This window comes from Podarcis liolepis (genome assembly GCF_965112155.1).
Source record: "Podarcis liolepis genome assembly, chromosome: 9".
In the NCBI taxonomy this organism is placed as follows: Eukaryota; Metazoa; Chordata; class Lepidosauria; order Squamata; family Lacertidae; genus Podarcis; species Podarcis liolepis.
Window position 1 is genome coordinate 657572 of NC_139564.1, and position 19205 is coordinate 676776.

At 49.5% G+C, this 19205-nt stretch overlaps 1 protein-coding gene across 1 annotated transcript; it reads left to right on the plus strand.

The window, feature by feature from the left end:
* Positions 1-463: 463 nt before the first annotated feature.
* On the plus strand, positions 464-13804 carry LOC310685891 (retinol dehydrogenase 12-like). The gene is made up of 6 exons (XM_083458972.1): positions 464-745; positions 2522-2761; positions 6099-6188; positions 7370-7558; positions 11205-11314; positions 13100-13804. Exons 1-6 carry the CDS (start codon positions 592-594, stop codon positions 13313-13315), a joined length of 999 nt encoding a protein of 332 aa, XP_083315098.1. The 5' UTR covers positions 464-591; the 3' UTR covers positions 13316-13804.
* Positions 13805-19205: the final 5401 nt, after the last annotated feature.

Below are 19205 nucleotides of genomic sequence, written 5' to 3' on the forward strand. Positions count from 1 at the left end.
ATGTTGCGCTCTCATTTTTTGTTTCGATATTGCGCACTGCCCTGCGATCTTTTGATGAAGGACACGACGCGAATATAAAAGGTAGATAAGCTAGAGAAACCTATAGCTGAACCTCCCAGAGGCGCAAGGAGTACCCGCAATAAAAGACCCGCAATAAAAATTTCGAAACTAGAGCAATGTCGAAAAGACTTCTTGTTGCCGCAATGTGGCCAAGGATATTAATACCGAGCTTTATGGGGAAAGGGGAATTTTCGCTGACGGGGGAAGCTCTCCGTTCCCTTTTCTGTCCTAAGGTAACCCCTAATAATAATAATTATTATTATTTATACCCCGCCTATCTGGCTGGATTTCCCAAGGTAACCCAACACCCGCACCCACCCGCTGCCGGCTCCCTGCCCAGTGGAAAAGCTGGCTGTTCATTAAACCAGAACTCTGGCCCGGAATAGCAGAGTTGACACACCTTGGCAACCCCCTTTCTTTGCAGGCGACGGAGCGGAGCGTCTGGCCGGAGCGCCCCGGGGAAGAGTAGCTGCAGGGAACGGCTGCCGGGCGGCAGAACTTGCTCTGTCTCTGGGAGACGCGCGGGGCCCCATGGAGCTGCTCCCCCTCTGCTGGCACCCTCTCTGGGTGCCTTGCACCCTGGTCCTGTCCGTGGTGCTCTGGGCAAGGAGGGCAGCGTGGAGACCTGCGGCGTGTCCCGTGGACCTGCGGGGCAAAACCGCCGTGGTCACTGGAGCCAACAGTGGTGAGTCCGCAAGATGTGCTGGGCCCGAGGGGCCAGGGGGCTTAAGCCTTGACCCCTCCCCAGACCCAGACCCCCAACTCGGTAGATTTTACCTGCTTATCGGGGCTGCGCAAAGGGATTAAGGGGGCATTGAACGCTTCGGAAAACAGAATCCTAGAATAGTAGAACTGCAGAATTTGAAGGAACTGCCAAGAATCATTTATTCCAACCTCCTGCAAGACAGGAATCTCAGCACAAGATTCTGGAGGGTCATTAATCATAGAATTGGAAGGGACCCCCCAGTTTCATATAGTCCAAGCGCCCACAATGTGGAAATCTCGACACGCAGTTGTTGCGTGTTTCGGGTGTTAGTGGTTCTGAACTTGTGGGTTATGTCTGCATGGACATGCATTTTCCTTGGCACTTAAAGTACAGTACGCGCACCCTAATACAGTATTATTATACCACCACGCAAGTGGGACTTCAGGATTAACTGAAGCAGAGCCTGGAGGGACACCTGTCGGGTATGACCTAGCTGCGGTTCTTCCATTGCGCCATTGTGCAATTGTGTGTGCGCGCGAAAGAGAGAGAGAATGTTGCAGCAGGACGGATCCAACTATGCGGCGCCTGCTTAAACTAGGTACGCAACTCGCTCCAGCAGCAGGAGCAGCCCTGACCCGCAGCCTGGAAGGCTTTAAAATGCCCGGCGGACCCAGGGAGGAGGGGAAGGTGGGAAGTCCAGAAATTCGGAGGAATCTGTAAAGATGGATGTTCGTATTGTTATAATGTTATACTTGTAATACAAGTAAAACCAAATTAAAATTATTTCAAACAAACAAACAAAATCAAGTTACAGATAGGTAGCCGTGTTGGTCTGCCATAGTCAAAATAAAAAAAATTCCTTCCAGTGGCACCTTAAAGACCAACTAAGTTAGTTCTAAGTTGGTTAGTTCTAAGAACTAAGTTCTTTAGTTGGTTAGTTCTAAGAACTAACTTAGTTGGTCTTTAAGGTGCTACCGGAAGGAATTTTTTTATTTAAACAAAATCAAATAAATGAATAAGTTTAAATAAATAAATAAATAAATATGTAAAAATACAATAATAAAATAGAATAAAATGCCTGGAGGAGGAAGAGACGGCTATCGAGGGCTGAAGGGAGCAGAGCTTCTGAGTACCGTATTGGTTGTTGGAGACCCCAGGAGGGGGGGGGCTCTGCTGCTCCAATCCTATTTACAGGTTTCCCATAATAGGCACCTGGTTGTCCAGGGCGAGACCTGGACGCAGCCCTGGGTGGGTTCCCTTTGGCCGGATCCAGCAGCCTCTTGTGATTTAGCCCTGCGTGGGTTGCTGCGTGGGCCCTCCTTCTTCCTGCCCCCCCCCCGAAACAATGGGGCTAGGGGGTGGTGGCATGAGCTGGCCTGCGGCCGATGGCTTCGGACTTCATAGCACTGCGGAGTTCAAAGGGACTCCGAGGGTCCTCTGTCTAGTCCAGCCCCCGCAGTGCCAGAATCCTGCCCACAGCCGTCCCTGGATGGGCTCAAACCACCGACCTTCTGGCTGACAGCCAGACCCACCGACCCCTGGGGGCTTTCCCAGGGAATCCCCACTCCCCTGGGGCAGGTGAGCAGGATCTGGGCAGAAGGGCCAGTCTGGTTGCTCCTGCTGCTGCCAGCTGGGTCGGGTTGGGTTCCCAGGCCAAGAGGGAAGCCGGTCAGGGCCAAGGGGAGACCCACGAAGCGCTGGTGAGGGGCTTCGGCGCGGTGCTGGTCCTTGACTCGCCCCCGGGCTCTGCTGCAGGGATTGGCAAGTGCGTGGCTCTGGAGCTGGCGCGCAGGAATGCCCGGACCATCCTGGCCTGCCGGAGCCGAGAGAGAGGGGCGGCAGCCGTGGAGGAGATCCGCAGGGCCACGGGGAACCCCGACGTCCACCTGCGCATCCTGGACACCAGCTCCATGGCGTCGGTGAGGAGCTTCGCCCGGCGGTTCCTGGAGGAAGAGGGGCAGCTGCACATCCTGGTCAACAACGCCGGGGCCACAGGTAACTGGCAGGGCTGGGCGGGCGGCGGAAGGAGCCACCAGGCGCTGGATCGGACCCCTGCTCGCCTGCGGACCCTCTCCAGGGGGCCGCTAGGAAGCCACAGAGCCTCTGCTCCTGGGGGCTTGGACGGCAGGACTGTGCTGCCTGCACCAAAGTGTGAGTGGCCCCGATTCTGGAAACCCGGGAGGCACCCACCGCGCAGCAGGGCGCCCCAGCCCCTAAGCAAAGGCACCTCTTGGGATCTCCTATTATATATATATTACATGGTAGTTACCGTACAATTTCAGCACTATACATGATATATATTATATTATTGCATATACGGATTCCCCACATCTAACCCTATACCCAACTCACCATTTACCCAAATCCCAATGTGACTTCCTTCACCCACATGCATGATATCCTTCCGGCTACCTTAAAACTTTAACATTGTGTTCATAATTCTTCATCACATTGATGAATCCTCTATCTTAAAATCATTGTTTAATGAACTCAATCAGTACTTATCCAGAAATTTCTCTTGAAGTAATTTTGTGCAATATATTCTTCAACCCATTTCCATTCCTTTCTTAATTTTTGTTTTGATTGCATTGTATTCGACGCTGTCAATCTTGGCTAGTTCAATATATTCCCAAATTTTAATTTGCTACTCTGACATTGAGGGAGTCTCCTGTTGGGATCTCCTTCCAATCCTTCTTAGGGCTGGTCCACCAAGGCAAGTGTGGACAAGCAGCCCTCTGGTACAAGCGCGGGAGGGCAGCCGTCCCCTGCGCACCTCACCTGCCAGCCTCCGCGGAGCATCCCTCGGCAGCAGCCGCTCTCGCAAATGGCGCAAAACAACAGCGAAGCGTCTGCTGCGCCTGAAAGACAAGAGGGTGGATTCTCTGGAACACCAAAGCTGGCTTCTGCGGAGATCCATTCTCTGCTCTTTCATGTGCTGCCCAAAAGACTCCTGCGGTGACCCCTGTCAAAGCCACTGCGAAGAGCCCTGCCTAGCTTGATCCAGCAGCAGCAGGTCTCTCCTGGTCTTGCTGTTTCCTTTCCTATCTCACCTCCTTCTCCGAGGAGCTCCAGGCAGCGTCCCTCTTTCTCCAGGGCCGGATTTACGCATAAGCTAAACAAGCTCAAGCTTAGGGCCCCGCTCTCTTGGGGGCCCCCAAAAAATTAAAGGGAAAAACACCTGGATGTACATTTCCAAAATATAAGATAAAAAACAAATAAAATAAAACCTACAGGCAGCAACAATGTTTTGTTTTATGTTGTGTATGGACCTATTAGGTCCATATATCATGGGTAGGCAACCTAAGGCCCGTGGGCCGGATCTGGCCCAATCGCCCTCTCAATCCGGCCCACGAATGGTCTGGGAATCAGCGTGTTTTTACATGAGTAGAATGTGTCCTTTTATTTAAAATGCATCTCTAGGTTATTTGTGGGGCATAGGAATTCGTTCATTTTTCTCTCTCTTCAAAATATAGTCTGGCCCCCCACATAGTCCGAGGGACAGTGGATCAGTCCATGGCTGGAAAAGGTTGCTGACCCCTGCCATATAGCAAAGGGACCATTAGGTCCAGTCGTGACCGACTCTGGGGTTGCGGCGCTCATCTCGCTTTACTGGCTGAGGGAGCCAGCATACAGCTTCCGGGTCATGTGGCCAGCAGGACTAAGCTGCTTCTTGTGAACCAGAGCAGCACACGAAAATGCCGTTTACCTTCCTGCCAGAGTGGTACCTATTTATCTACTTGCACTTTGAGGTGCTTTCGAACTACCAGGTTGGCAGGAGCAGGGACCGAGCAACGGGAGCTCACCCCGTCATTGCGGGGATTCGAACCGCCGACCTTCTGATCGGCAAGTCCTAGGCTCTGTGGTCTAACCCACAGCACCACCCATGTCCCTCCTTATATAGCACAAAAAAACCAGTGACAATTTGTTGTTGACAAAGAACAGCTGGACATATAAAGGGCCCCATTACCTTAGCTGAGGGACTTATCAGACCTCAATCCGGGCCTGGGTCTCCCCCTCCTCATGTCATCCCCACAACAACAACAACCCTGAGAGGTCATGTCTGGCCCCCAAGATCACCCAGGGAGCTTCACGGTAAAATGGTGGCAATTCGAACTCCGGCCTCACCGTCCTAGCCCAGCTCTAACCATTGCACCACACTGCCTCTCTCTCTGCTGGTGCCTTTCCTGGTGCCTGCCCCAGGGGAGACTTTTGGCAAGGACCTCACTTGTGCCCATTTCAGGGAGTGGAAGGAACACCTTGGGCTGGAGGGTGTCAGATACCCTTGGAGAGGTGGGCTGCCTGTCAGTCTGCTCCCCATCTTCTCTCTCCCTCCAGGTTTGCCGCTCACGGTCACCCCCGAGGGACTGAGCCTGATCTTTGCCACCAACTACCTGGGCCACTTTCTGCTCACCAACTTGCTTCTAGGTAAGGCCACGCATCTCTTCCCCCTCTCAGCCCCATAGCTTGACCCCCAGGGTTATCTGTGGGGATTCGGGAGGCATCTAGAGCAGTGATTCCCAAAGTGGGGCAGGGATATAGTCCCCTGGAGGGACGGGGTTCTCCCTAGGGGGTTGCCAAAGGTGTAAAGGAGTATCAGGCTTTGAAAAAACTTGCATTGCTGGATCAAGTGCCTCCGGGTCATGTGGCCAGCAGGACTAAGCTGCTTCTTGTGAACCAGAGCAGCACACGAAAATGCCGTTTACCTTCCTGCCAGAGTGGTACCTATTTATCTACTTGCACTTTGAGGTGCTTTCGAACTACCAGGTTGGCAGGAGCAGGGACCGAGCAACGGGAGCTCACCCCGTCATTGCGGGGATTCGAACCGCCGACCTTCTGATCGGCAAGTCCTAGGCTCTGTGGTCTAACCCACAGCACCACCCATGTCCCTCCTTATATAGCACAAAAAAACCAGTGACAATTTGTTGTTGACAAAGAACAGCTGGACATATAAAGGGCCCCATTACCTTAGCTGAGGGACTTATCAGACCTCAATCCGGGCCTGGGTCTCCCCCTCCTCATGTCATCCCCACAACAACAACAACCCTGAGAGGTCATGTCTGGCCCCCAAGATCACCCAGGGAGCTTCACGGTAAAATGGTGGCAATTCGAACTCCGGCCTCACCGTCCTAGCCCAGCTCTAACCATTGCACCACACTGCCTCTCTCTCTGCTGGTGCCTTTCCTGGTGCCTGCCCCAGGGGAGACTTTTGGCAAGGACCTCACTTGTGCCCATTTCAGGGAGTGGAAGGAACACCTTGGGCTGGAGGGTGTCAGATACCCTTGGAGAGGTGGGCTGCCTGTCAGTCTGCTCCCCATCTTCTCTCTCCCTCCAGGTTTGCCGCTCACGGTCACCCCCGAGGGACTGAGCCTGATCTTTGCCACCAACTACCTGGGCCACTTTCTGCTCACCAACTTGCTTCTAGGTAAGGCCACGCATCTCTTCCCCCTCTCAGCCCCATAGCTTGACCCCCAGGGTTATCTGTGGGGATTCGGGAGGCATCTAGAGCAGTGATTCCCAAAGTGGGGCAGGGATATAGTCCCCTGGAGGGACGGGGTTCTCCCTAGGGGGTTGCCAAAGGTGTAAAGGAGTATCAGGCTTTGAAAAAACTTGCATTGCTGGATCAAGTGCCTCCGTTTTCTGAAATTAATTAAACGGAGCAGATTTCATTGGGTTTCGAATAAGCGTGGAATTAATTGGTTCGTGTTTTGAATTTTATTGCGTAATCAATAAAATTGGGTCGTGCCAAGTGCTCTTCCAAGCTATTTATTTATTTAATAAAAAATATTCCCCGCTTGATTGTAAAAAGAAGAAAAACAGCAGATTAGGAAAAGAGGAAACAAGAAAATCGAGGAGAAATTACATCAGCAAACAATTAAAACACTAAAACAGATTAAAAAATAATGTTAAGAATAACTGTTTTTTTGTAGGTGGAGAAGGGGTTGCTGGGGATCAGTTTATGGAATCAAGTGGGGGGCCAAAAAAGTTTGGGTGTCGACCGCCGAGCTATGAGAACTCTTCCCCGCTAAGGAAGTGGGTGCTGCTTGGGGAAGCAGCCGCTGGGGGGCAGTGAGAGAACTGGGTGTTGCGGGGCAGGGGCTGAGCCCGGCCCCAATCCCTCCCGGTTAACCGGTAGGTAGAGGAGGGTCTTTGCTCCAGCCCATCACCCCTTTTTAAAGTTTTTTTAAAATTATTTATTTGGTTTTTCAGATTAACTTCTGCAGTCCCATATCCAACATACAACATAAAAACAAGGTTCCCAATAATCTCTTGGATTTCCCTCCTTTGTAGGTCCTGTTATTAATCATTCCCTGCTGCATCTTTTATGATAATCCAAATCTTTTACCTCTCCATTGTGTCCAAAATTCACCATTAAACTACAAGGGTTATTCCAATCCTACCAAAGATTTTAACTGTTTACAGCGGTTTTCAGGATAAATTATCAAGGTTCCCCGTTCCTTATTAAAATTGTGGTCTTCCTGATTTCTGATTCTTCCGGTCATTTTAGCCATTCCGGCATAATCCATCACCTTGATCTGCCATTCTTCTCTACCTACCAGCCTGTCACCCTTTGTGCCCCCTTCTTGTGTCCCCACAACCCTGCAGACGCCATGAAGGCCTCGGCCCCTTCGCGCATCGTCAACGTCTCCTCCTTCAGACATCGGGCGGGGGAAGCGAACGTCCAGTTCCTGAGCGGAAAGGAGCAGCCGAAGAGCTTCGACAAGGCCTACAACAGCACCAAGCTCATGAACGTCCTCTTCACGGTGGAGCTGGCCCGGAGGCTGCAGGGGACAGGTCAGCGCACCGCCCTTCCCTCTCGCGGTTAGGGGTCGTGGGTGGCGCTGTGGTCTAAACCTCTGAGCCTAGAACTTGCCGATCAGAAGGTTGGTGGTTCAAATCCCTGCGACGGGGTGAGCTCCCATTGCTCGGTCCCTGCTCCTGCCAACCTAGCAGTTTGAAAGCACACCAGTGCAAGTAGATAAAGAGGTACCGCTCCGGCGGGAAGGTAAACGGCGTTTCCGTGTGCTCTGGTTTCGATCACTGCGTTCCATTGTGCCAGAAGCGGCTTAGTCCTGCTGGCCACATGACCTGGAAAGCTGTTTGTGGACAAACGCCAGCTCCCTCGGCCTGAAAGAGAGATGAGGGCCACACCACATAGTCGCCTTTGACTGGACTTAACCATCCAGGGGTCCTTTACCTTTACCTTTGAGGGGCCGCCCTGTGGGTGGGAATCCTAGAATGGTAGAGTCCAGGCATCCCCCACCTTTAGCCCTCCAGATACCTTCTTGACACGCAGAGAAGATAAGCTGCTTTCTGTTCTTCTGCCGTTCGTCATCTGGGCCCATAACCAAAAATGTCGGGATCTCCGCTCGGCCAAGCTGATAAAGCACATTTTCTTCCCGAGCCTTCAGAGTCGCCTCCCGACGATTAACTGACGACCTCAAGCCTTTGATGAGGCTCCAAGGCACGTCCTCCCAGCAGAGCATTAAAACAGCATGCGGAAGTGATGAGATTTATGGCTACATTTTAATGAGTTTTATTTCTAAACTACGCAGAACAGAAAAGACGTCCTCTCTTTATGAAAGCAGAGAGCAGCTGAACAAAGGAACAAAGGAATCAGGGAACCACATTAACGTCACATCCCGTCTCCTAACCGTGAGACTCCAAGAGTCTGGACTGCCTCTGGAATGTAAACAGTGTCCTGTGACTCCGCGCAGCTGCACAGTGAGAAGAACAGAAACTAACAGTTTGGCCTACGACTCCCATGATCCCTAGCTAACAGGACCAGTGGTCAGGGATGATGGGAATTGTAGTCCAAAACATCCGGAGGGCCGAAGGTTGGGGTGCCTGATCTAGTCCAGCCCCCTGCAATGCATCTCTTTGATGCCCCCCCCCCAACCCTTGCTTGGAAGCACCCAAGGAAGGAGAGCCCACTACCTTCTGAGTAAGAACATCAGAAGAGTCTGGCTGCTGGATCAGGCCCGGTGCCCATCCAGTCCAGCCTCCTGCTCTCACAGTGGCCAAGCAGATGCCCAGGAAGGGAAACCCGCAATCAGGATTCGAACACAACACTCTCCCCTCCTTCTGTTTCCCCACAACTGGGACGCAGGGCATTGCAGCTTCCATCCGAGGAGGTAGAGTCATTGATAGCTTTAAAGACTTCAAGGCCCCCCGTCCCGCCCCACAATTAATTCAGAGGTGGGCAACTGGCTTCCAGCCTGACCTTGGCAGACCACCCAGACAGGTGGGTGGTCCCGTCCAGGTGTCAATCACACGGCGCAACTATGACCCATTTCTCCACTGGTCAGTGCTGACTTTGAGCTGTGCTTTCTGCTGGGATTGGTTGGCCATGAAGGACTTGGGTCAGTTCCAGGGAGCTCAGAGGCCCCCTCTGGCCAGTCACAAAACAGTGGCAGACACCCCCCCCCACCAGCTCCAGCATCCCATCAACATCACTTTGCATTATGGGATATGTTTGGGAAAACATTTTCAATTCAATTTTTATTTCTGGTCTGCTCTTGTGAAATATCACCCCGTCTCATTTTTTTTACAAAAGCAAAAACTATGGCGAGGAAGCTAGCATTAAAAGTTTGGGGCAGCGCTCAGCAAAGCTCCCCTGTGGCTCACAGCCTGAAGCCACTGCTGGTTGCACATGGAGCTACTCTTGGGGGGCCCACCTAGACATGGAAGCCCAGATTTTGTTGCAGACACGCCCCTTTGCCCCCGCACCACGATGCCCTTTCTGGGTGTGAATGGGATAGGAGTCTCCTCACTACCTCCTGCTGCCAACGGGCTGGGAAGACAGAGAAAGGTTTTTCCTCCCTCTCCCTTCACACTAGAAACTTGTGGCCGTCCAACGAAGCTGAATGCTGGAAGATCCAGAACAGATGAAAGTCCTTCATGCAGCACAGAGCTGAACTCTGGAACTCCCTGCCACAAGGGGCAGGGATCGCCACCAACCTGGGTGGTTTCAGAAGGGGATTGGACAAATTCTTGGAGGAGGAGGGGGCTCTTGAGGGTTACTAGCCAGGGGGGCTCTGCTCAGCCTCCACTCTTGGAAACCACAATGCCTCTGAACCCCAGTTGCTGGAAAAGGACATGAAGGTGGGGGGTTGTGGACTCCCAAGCACAATTCAAAGTGTTGTTGCTGACCTTGAAAGCCTTAAACGACCTCAGCCCAGTACACCTGAAGGAGCGTCTCCACCCCCATCACTCAGCCTAGACACTGGGGTCCAGCACCGAGGGCCTTCTGGCGGTTCCCTCATTGCGAGAAGTGAGGTTACAGGGAACCAGGCAGAGGGCCTTCTCTGTGGTGGTGCCCGCCCTGTGGAATGCCCTCCCACTAGATATCAAGGAGATAAACAACTATCTGACTTTTAGAAGACATCTGAAGACAGCCCTGCAGTGGCGTAGCGTGGGTTGTCAGCACCCGGGGCAAGGCAAGTAATTTGCGCCCCCTAACCCGTGGATTTGCACCCCCTAACCCTAACCCCCAGATGTTGCGCCCGGTGCGGCCGGCCCCCCCTGCACCCCCCACGCTACGCCACTGCAGCCCTGCCTAGGGAAGCTTTTAATATCTGATGTTTTATTCTGTTTTTAATCTGTTGGGAGCTGCCCAGAGTGGCTGGGGAAACCCAGCCAGATGGGTGGGGTATAAATAATAAATTATATTATGATAATGATAATAATTTATTATTTATACCCCGCCCATCCGGCTGGGTTTCCCCAGCCACTCTGGGAGGCTTCCAACAAAACACTAAAATACAATAACCTATTAAACATTAAAAGCTTCCCTAAACAGGGCTGCCTTCAGATGTCTTCTAAAAGTCTGGTAGTTGTTGTTCTCTTTGACATCTGCTGGAAGGGCGTTCCACAGGGCGGTGCCACCACCAAGAAGGCCCTCTGCCTGGTTCCCTGTAGCTTTGCTTCTCGCAATGAGGGAACCGCCAGAAGGCCCTCAGCGCTGGACCTCAGTGTCCGGGTAGAACGATGGAGGTGGAGACGCTCCTTCAGGTATACTGGGCCGAGGCCGTTTAGGGCTTTCAAGGTCAGCACCAACACTTTGAATTGTGCTCGGAAACGTATGATTACTTCTCTTTGGGGCAACTGGATGGTCACTGAGAGAACGGGAGGCTGGTGTAGATGCCCCCCCTTGGCCGGATCCAGCAGGCTCTTCTCGTGTTCTAAATCACACCAGCACACTTGGACCATGTAGCGTGGGAGGCTGGGGGCCCAAAATGTTCACATTTCTGGATTGCTCTAATGATGGACTTTACTTGTGCTGCACACGGACCCAGACGGGTTGCCCCCTGCTCAAGATCTCTCACTCTGCAATGGTCCAGTCAGAGATCTGCCCTGCTGCCAGCCAGGGGTGGCAGAGCTGGGCGCTGCGTGCCCCCTGCCCTGGCGCTCGGTGACTGAGGACCGGCTTCCCTTGCAGGAGTGACCGTCAATGCTCTGAGCCCAGGAATCGTCCACACGGAGATCATGCAGAACTTCAGCTGGTGGGCTCGCCTCCTCTTCCATCTCGTGGGCATCCTCTTCCTCAAGGTGAGAGGGGACGGAGGCTGGTCCTCGGGGGCAGCCAGTCGCTGCCTCTCAGAGCCTTAGGGTCTGGCCTACCCCACAGGGTCGTTGCGGGGATTGAATGAGGAGGGGGGGAGAAGAACCGTGCGCACCACCTTCGGCTCCTCGGAGAAAAAGGTGGGATAAAAGAGCAAGAACAAATACAATGAATAAAGCCGAAGAAACCAGAAGTGCAAAAGTCAGCGGGGGCAGAGACTTCGCCAATTCCCAAGCTCAGCCAGTGTCAAGTGAGGGTGGGATTTGAACTCAGGTCTCTCACAGGTTCTAGTCCGACACTAAGCTCTCGGGCCCCCCTCCATCTGCCTTCTGTTGTTTAATCGTTTAGTCGTGTCCGCCTCTTTGTGACCCCCTGGACCAGAGCACGCCAGGCCCTCCTGTCTTCCACTGCCTCCCGCAGTTTGGTCAAACTCATGCTGGTAGCTTCAAGAATACTGTCCCACCATCTCACCCTCTGTCATCCCCTTCTCCTTGTGCCCTCCATCTTTCCCAACATCAGGGTCTTCTCCAGGGAGTCTTCTCTTCTCCTGGCCAAAATATTGGAGCCTCAGCTTCAGGATCTGTCCTTCCAGTGAGCACTCAGGGCTGATTTCCTGAACAATGGAGAGGTTGGATCTTCTTGCAGTCCATGGGACTCTCAAGAGCAGGGGTCAGCAAGGTTTACCTCACCTGGGCCAGTTCACTCTAGCAGAGATCCCTCCATGGGTTGGATCGCGTGCATGCGTGTTAGCCTGGTGCTGCAATTTCTGGCATCTGAGCATGTGCAGACGCAATTTTCGGCACCGCGGAAGTGAGTCCCCGTGCTGTGCTGTGCTAGTTTAGTGCAGCATGCAGGGACTCGCCGAGTGGGTGGCTCAGTTTGGGGGCAGCTTGTGGGCCGGTTAAACAATCCCCATGGGCTGCTTGTGGCGCATGGGCCTTAGGTTGCCGACCCCTGCTCAAGAGTCTCCTCCAGCACTAGAATTCAAAAGCATCCATTCTTTGGCGATCAGCCTTCTTGATGGTCCAGCTCTCACTTCCATACATCACTACTGGGAAAACCAGAGCTTGAACTACCCCTTTTCTGCAAGCTGAGTTGCATCCCGTTTTCCAAGAGAGGCAGTTTATTCCTATCCGTTATGCCCTTCCCTTCATGTTGTTGCCCCAGGGTGAGACATGTGAGTGAGGGGGACCTGCCCACAGGTGGATCCCTGAGTGTGATGGATGTCCCTCTCCCGCCTCTCACCTGCCATTCTTGCTGCAGGACAGCCTTTCTCCACCTGTGGGTCCCCAGGTGTTGTTGGACTACAACTCCCATCACCCCTAGCTAGCAAGGCCGGAGCTCAGGGATGATGGGAGTTGTAGTCCAACAACATCTGGGGACCCACAGGTGGAGAAAGGCTGTCCTGCAGGACATCTGACCCAGGGCGTCCCCGCCCTTAGCATACAAAACAGAAGCTGGGGGTGTTTAGCCTGGAGAAGGAGCAGAGTCCTCTCCAAATAAGGCTCCCCCAAGGAAGATGGAGAAAACCTGTTTTTTGTGACTCCAGAGGGCAGGACCCAAACCGTGTCTCCAAATGGCAGGAGAGGAGATCCCGACTGAAGGGACTCCCTTGGAAATGGGTGGCCCATCTCTTCTTCTTTCAAGCGGATTCCTCCGCTGTGATTCCTGCATTGCAGGGGGTTGGGATGGATGACCTCTGGGGGTACCTTCCAACTTCACAACTCTGTGTTGTGGAGCTGGCTGACCCTCTTTCTTTGCCTCCTCCCCAGTCGCCAACGCAGGGCTCCTTCAGCACCACGTACTGCGCTGTGTCCGAGGAAGTGGAGGGCATCTCTGGGAAGTACTTTGACAGCGACTGCAGCCTGGCACTGCCCTCGGCCCTTGCCCGAGACCCTGCCGTCGGCCGCAAGCTCTGGGAGGCTTCGGAGAAGCTGGTGGGCCTGGATGATGGCGGAAGGGAGCCTGCCAGCCGCAAGGTGGCCTAGGCCAGCCCGCGAGAAGGAAGCAGGGATTCACGCTGCTCCCTGGGTGCCAGGGCAGGACTCCTGTCTGCCAGCAACGATCCTGGATGCTCGCTCTGGTTTTCCCCTCACCTGGCCAGGTTTCGGAGACTGTTTGGGGTCTCTGCAGAACCAGCCGCCTCCTGCTGCTCTCCCACTCGATAACCGACATGCGGGGAAAGACCAGAAATTCCTTTGAGGTTAGTGTGGTCTAAAGAGAGACTTGAAAGGATCCGAGCATCGTTTTGCCCCTAGCAACCCCTTTCCTCCCAGTTTCTTTCCCTAGCAACCAGGTTTCCTTAGCGACAGACTTCTTTATTAGACGGGCTCTGAAGGAGAGAATGGAGAGAATGGTGGCTGAAGAGCAGAGAGGAGGAACGGCTGATTCCCTGTAGAGTTTCACCTTCTTTTCCTTCGACTAGTCCTTTTATCAGCTGCGATATTGGTAATTCTTCAATAAACCCTTTAAGCAGAGCTGGAATGTGTGAGGTGTTTCTTTCCACGTGGGTGAGCTGAACTGAGAGATTCTGGAAGACTTTCTGGGTGACTCTGCTGACTGCAAAAGGAACCCCAAACGATGGTGACACTGGCATTTGGTACCCCATTCAGTTTGGCGGGACGGCCAGTCCATTTTCAGACACCAGTCAGAATTTAATAAATGGCGTTTATTAGCATTGCAGTGCAGTTCATGACTCCACACCCCCTTTGCCGAAGGGAGAAATGGGGTGCAGAACAGAGGAATATATCAACTTATTTTCTCCAAACAAAGTCCTGAGTGCTTAAGAGGCAGAGACCATCTTGGCTGCCTCTTAGAGCAGATGCAAATCTTCTACTTCTGCTGCCTGCGACGAGCCACCATTGGCAGGATTGGCAGCAGCGGATATGGTCAATGCTTATCGTACTCTTAATATTCCCTTGCCAAGTGTGCTGTTTTAAACATGCTGTTATAGGAATTCCAAGGTCTTCTATATATAAAATGTACAAGGTAAACGCATACATAAGTATATAAACCACGTGTCTGAAGTCGTACAGGAGAGCAATCCTGAAGCCATTTTGACTCTTTCAGTGACCTCAAATATTCCTCTGCAGTAAGGGAGGCAAACGGGGAAAACCTCCCCATTGTCTCTTTGCTCCCAAATCCTGTATTAAGGGCGTATTTTTGTATGAATAGGGTGAGCCTGTGACCTGGAGTCAGAACTAGGTATTTACCACCACAAAAGAACAGCCAGGCCGCCCAGGTAGAGCAATCAGTGACCATTATCAGGTATCCTGGCAGACAAGTTTTCTGCAGTAGACCGCCTCTTTCTGTGATGATCTTTTTGGGGGCGGTCTTGCACTACAGGGGAGGCAATTTCAAAAGTCTATATAAGGGCTTGCGCACCATTGGTTAAGATTACCAGATTTTTTCAATGAATCCGGGGACACTTTTCAACTTTGATTGATTGATTTTGTATGGGGACTGATTTGTAAATCCGGGGACTGTCCCCGGGAAACGGGGATGTCTGGTAACCTTATTCTGGGTCCCTCCTGCCTCCCGCATGGAGTGAGCAGGGGACCCTGTTGCAATACTTTAATAAATATCAGGCTTACGAGCTGCTTTGCTTCTCAATATTCTCTGGTTGGCCTCTGTTATTTTCTCCTACGATAGGGAACCCACTTAAGGACTTTATACGGGCTCTTGGGTACCCCGCAAGGGAAAAGCAGCAGTTTTTTCTTACAACAGTGCATTTTATATTTGACTTCCTTTAGTAAAGTTTTCTTTGGAAATCTTTAAGCTAACTTTGCTGCATTAATCTGCATTCGGTCATTGACCTCCTTGGTAATGTTTTATTTTTAAATCTTTGAGATAAGATTTAGTTTGCTGCCAATTATATTGCTTTGATTGCATACTTTATAGTTGACTTTTTCTGTTTTGTTTGGACTGTTTTATTTGATGTTGCGTTCTTTCTGCTTTGTGGGTTTTTTCTTAAAAATATAAAGCAATAGAGAAATGAAATGAATAATAATAATAATAATAATAATAATAATAATAATAATAATAATAACAACCTGTGCTTTCATCATCCGTTTGGGGATCTCTGTGGCAACTTCACAGTGCCCCCCCCCCCCGCAGTTTCCCCTTGAAACAGGTTCTTTAGATATGTCTTGCAGGGCTTGGACTCAATGAGCCTCAGGATAATTCTGTGATCCTCGGGTTACGTACTTAATTCGTTCCAGAGGTTCTTAACCTGAAACTGTTCTTAACCTGAAGCACCACTTTAGCTAATGGGGCCTCCTGCTACTGCCACACAGCCGGAGCACAATTTCTGTTCTTATCCTGAAGCAAAGTTCTTAACCCAAGGTACTATTTCTGGGTTAGCGGAGTCTGCAACCTGAAGCGTATGTAACCTGAAGCGTATGTAACCTGAGGTACCACTGTACAAACAAATGACAATGCACTTGATCTCACCTTTGACAGAGACTGAGCATTTCTTAGGAGGGATTACATGCTGTAAATCTGTAACAAAGGAGTCTCCGTTTCTCATGTCAGCCTTTCCTGACAAATAGTCATTGTGTAAATAGACGCATTCTGCACCTCGCCCCGAAATTCTTTGTTCTCCCTTTACATACGGAATTACCAGGATTCAATAGCTTCTCTAAAATGTTCTTTTTCCTTCGACGTAACTTAGTTAAGTAATACTTGGCTGTTTCTATAATTTTCTCATAAATATCATTAGGCTTCCAGTTACTTTTCCATAACTTCATGTACAGAATCCCAGCCGTTGCAAAGGATGCATTGTGCCTGAGGTGGACCTTCTGGTTCTAAATATGTTTATTGTGCTTTTAATTCTTTTGGGGGCCACCCAGAGTGGCTGGGGAAGCCCAGCCAGATGGGCGGGGTATTAATAATAAATTATTGTTATTATCATTATCATTATCATTATTATTATTATTATTCAGTAGGCACAGAAGGGAGTCAAAAGGGATTTCGGACTTGAAGTTGCCCTGGGCCAGCACCACTTTGCTTTATGTTTCCACCATAAATGAAGGGAAAAAAAGGTCCCCCTTACCAGCATTTCAGGGCCCCCACTTGCCATTCCTGCTCCCAAACACCCACCATAGGGGACTTCCAAGGCATTTGGGGCCATTGATGTATCCCCTGTACTTACAATTTTTCATATACAGTAGATGCTCACCTCCAACTGAAAAGGTCGTTCCTCTGCATTTTAACCTGTATTTTAAATTGGGTCCCCCCCCACCATTATGTTTTTACTGTACAGTAATTTTACTGGTGTTGGCTGCCCTGAGCCCGGCTCTGGCCTGAGAGGGTGGGATATAAATAAATTTATTATTATTATTATTATTATTATTATTATTATTATTATTATTATTAACAACAGGAATGCTCAGTTATCATATGAGCTGTTTGTTTTTGTTATTTATTACATTTATATCTCACTTTTTCCACCAAGGAGCTCAAAGCAGCTCACATGGTCCCCCCCACCCCATTTGATCTTGCACAACAACCCTGTGAGGGATCAGATGGGATTACCATGAGGAATTATAAAATATACATCAAGCCATCGTGTCCACGATGAACGCATTGTGTTGACTGGGTTTGATATGTTGACGATAATTTCTGATTAAATCCCCTAAGATTCTACATTCCTGCCCTTTTGCCTCTACTGCCCATCTCCCTCTCTCTTCACAAGTCACGCACACACTTCGACAGACAGACAGGCGTCCTGGGTCATCTAAAGACTATGGGCAGTTTCTTTGATGTAGCTTTTCTTTTTTTCTTTTTTCTTTTTAAATAATATTTATTAATTTTCCAACAAGTTCAACACAACACCACAAAAAACCATAAAGGGAGAAAAAAAAACATACAATACAATACAAAATAAAAGAAACAAAGCAAAACAAAACAAAACAAAAACCATTTAAAACACAATCCAATTTCAACCTCTTGTCTTTCTTTCCCTTATTTCCTCGACCTCCTCACGCCTCCCTTTTTGTATTCCACCTCCATTAATTGTTTCAGCAATTCCTTCCCATCTTTCTCTGTTTTCTATCCTATAATTGTCTTAACACATTCTAACCATATTCTTCCCTTTAAAGCTCTATTAATCTATTTATACTTAATTCCTTACAACATTTCTACTAAAGCCATATAACTTCATTCCAACGTTTTTCTAACATTCATTAATTTTACAATATTTCTGTAGATAGTCTTTAAATTTCTTCCAATCTTCTTCCACCAACTCTTCTCCCTGGTCTCGGATTCTGCCAATCATTTCCACCAATTCCATGTAGTCCATCAGCTTCATCTGCCATTCTTCCAGCAGCACCTTAAAGACCAACTAAGTTAGTTCTTGGTATAAGCTTTCGTGTGTCTTTAAGGTGCTACAGGAAGGAATTTTTTTTATTTTGCCATTCTTCCAGTGTGGGTAGGTCTTGTGTCTTCCAATACTTTGCGATGAGTATTCTTGCTGCTGTTGTTGCATACATAAAAAAAGTTCTATCCTTCTTTACCACCAATTGACTGACCATGCCCAGAGAAAGGCCTCTGGTTTCTTCAGGAAGGTATATTTAAATACCTTTTTCAATTCATTATATATCATCTCCCAGAATGTCTTAATCCTTGGGCACGTCCACCAAAGGTGAAAGAATGTACCTTCAGTTTCTTTACATTTCCAACATTTATTATCGGGCAAATGGTAGATTTTTGCAAGCTTGACTGGGGTTATGTACCACCTGTAAATCATTTTCATTAAATTTTCTCTTAGGGCATTACATGCTGTAAATTTCATACCTGTGGTCCATAACTGTTCCCAGTCAGCCATCATTATGTTATGTCCAACATCTTGTGCCCATTTAATCATAGCTGATTTCACTGTTTCATCCTGAGTATTCCATTTCAGGCAAATGGTAGATTTCAGGCAAATGGTAGATTTTTTCAAGCTTAACTGGTGTCATGTACAGTGGTGCCTCGCAAGACGAAATTAATCCGTTCCGCGAGTCTCTTCGTCTTGCGGTTTTTTCGTCTTGCGAAGCACAGCTATTAGCGGCTTAGCGGCTATTAACGGCTTAGGGGCTATTAACGGCTTAGCGGCTTTAAGAAAAAGGAAACAAACTCGCAAGAACTCGCAAGACGTTTCGACTTGCGAAGCAAGCCCATAGGGAAATTCGTCTTGCGGAACGACTCAAAAAACGGAAAACTCTTTCGTCTAGCGAGTTTTCCGTCTTGCGAGGCATTCGTCTTGCGAGGTACCACTGTACCACCTGTAAATCATTTTCATTAAATTTTCTCTTAGGGCATTTTACATGCTGTAAATTTCATACCTGTGGTCCATAACCGTTCCCAGTCAGCCATCATTATGTTATGTCCAACATCTTGTGCCCATTTAATCATAGCTGATTTCACTGTTTCATCCTGAGTATTCCATTTCAACAGCAAGTTATGCATTCTTGACAAATTCTTGGTTTTTGGATCTATCAATTCTGTTTCCAATTTTGATTTTTCCACCTGGAAACCAACCTTTTTGTCCAATTTGTATGCCTCCATTATTTGATAATAATGGAGCCAATCTCACACTTTGTTTTTCAATTTTTCAAAGCTCTGCAATTTTATTCAGTCTCCATCTTGCTCCAGAATTTCCCAATATTTCGGCCATTTGGCCTCCATATTGAGTTTTTTCTGTGCCTTCGCTTCCATTGGTGACAACCATCTTGGGGTTTTTTTCCCTAACAAATCCTTCTATCTTATCCAAACATTAAACAATGCTTTTCTAACAATATGATTTTTAAATGCTTTATGTACTTTTACCTTATTGTACCACAAATATGCATGCCAACCAAATACATTGTTAAAACCTTCTAAATCCAACACTTCAGT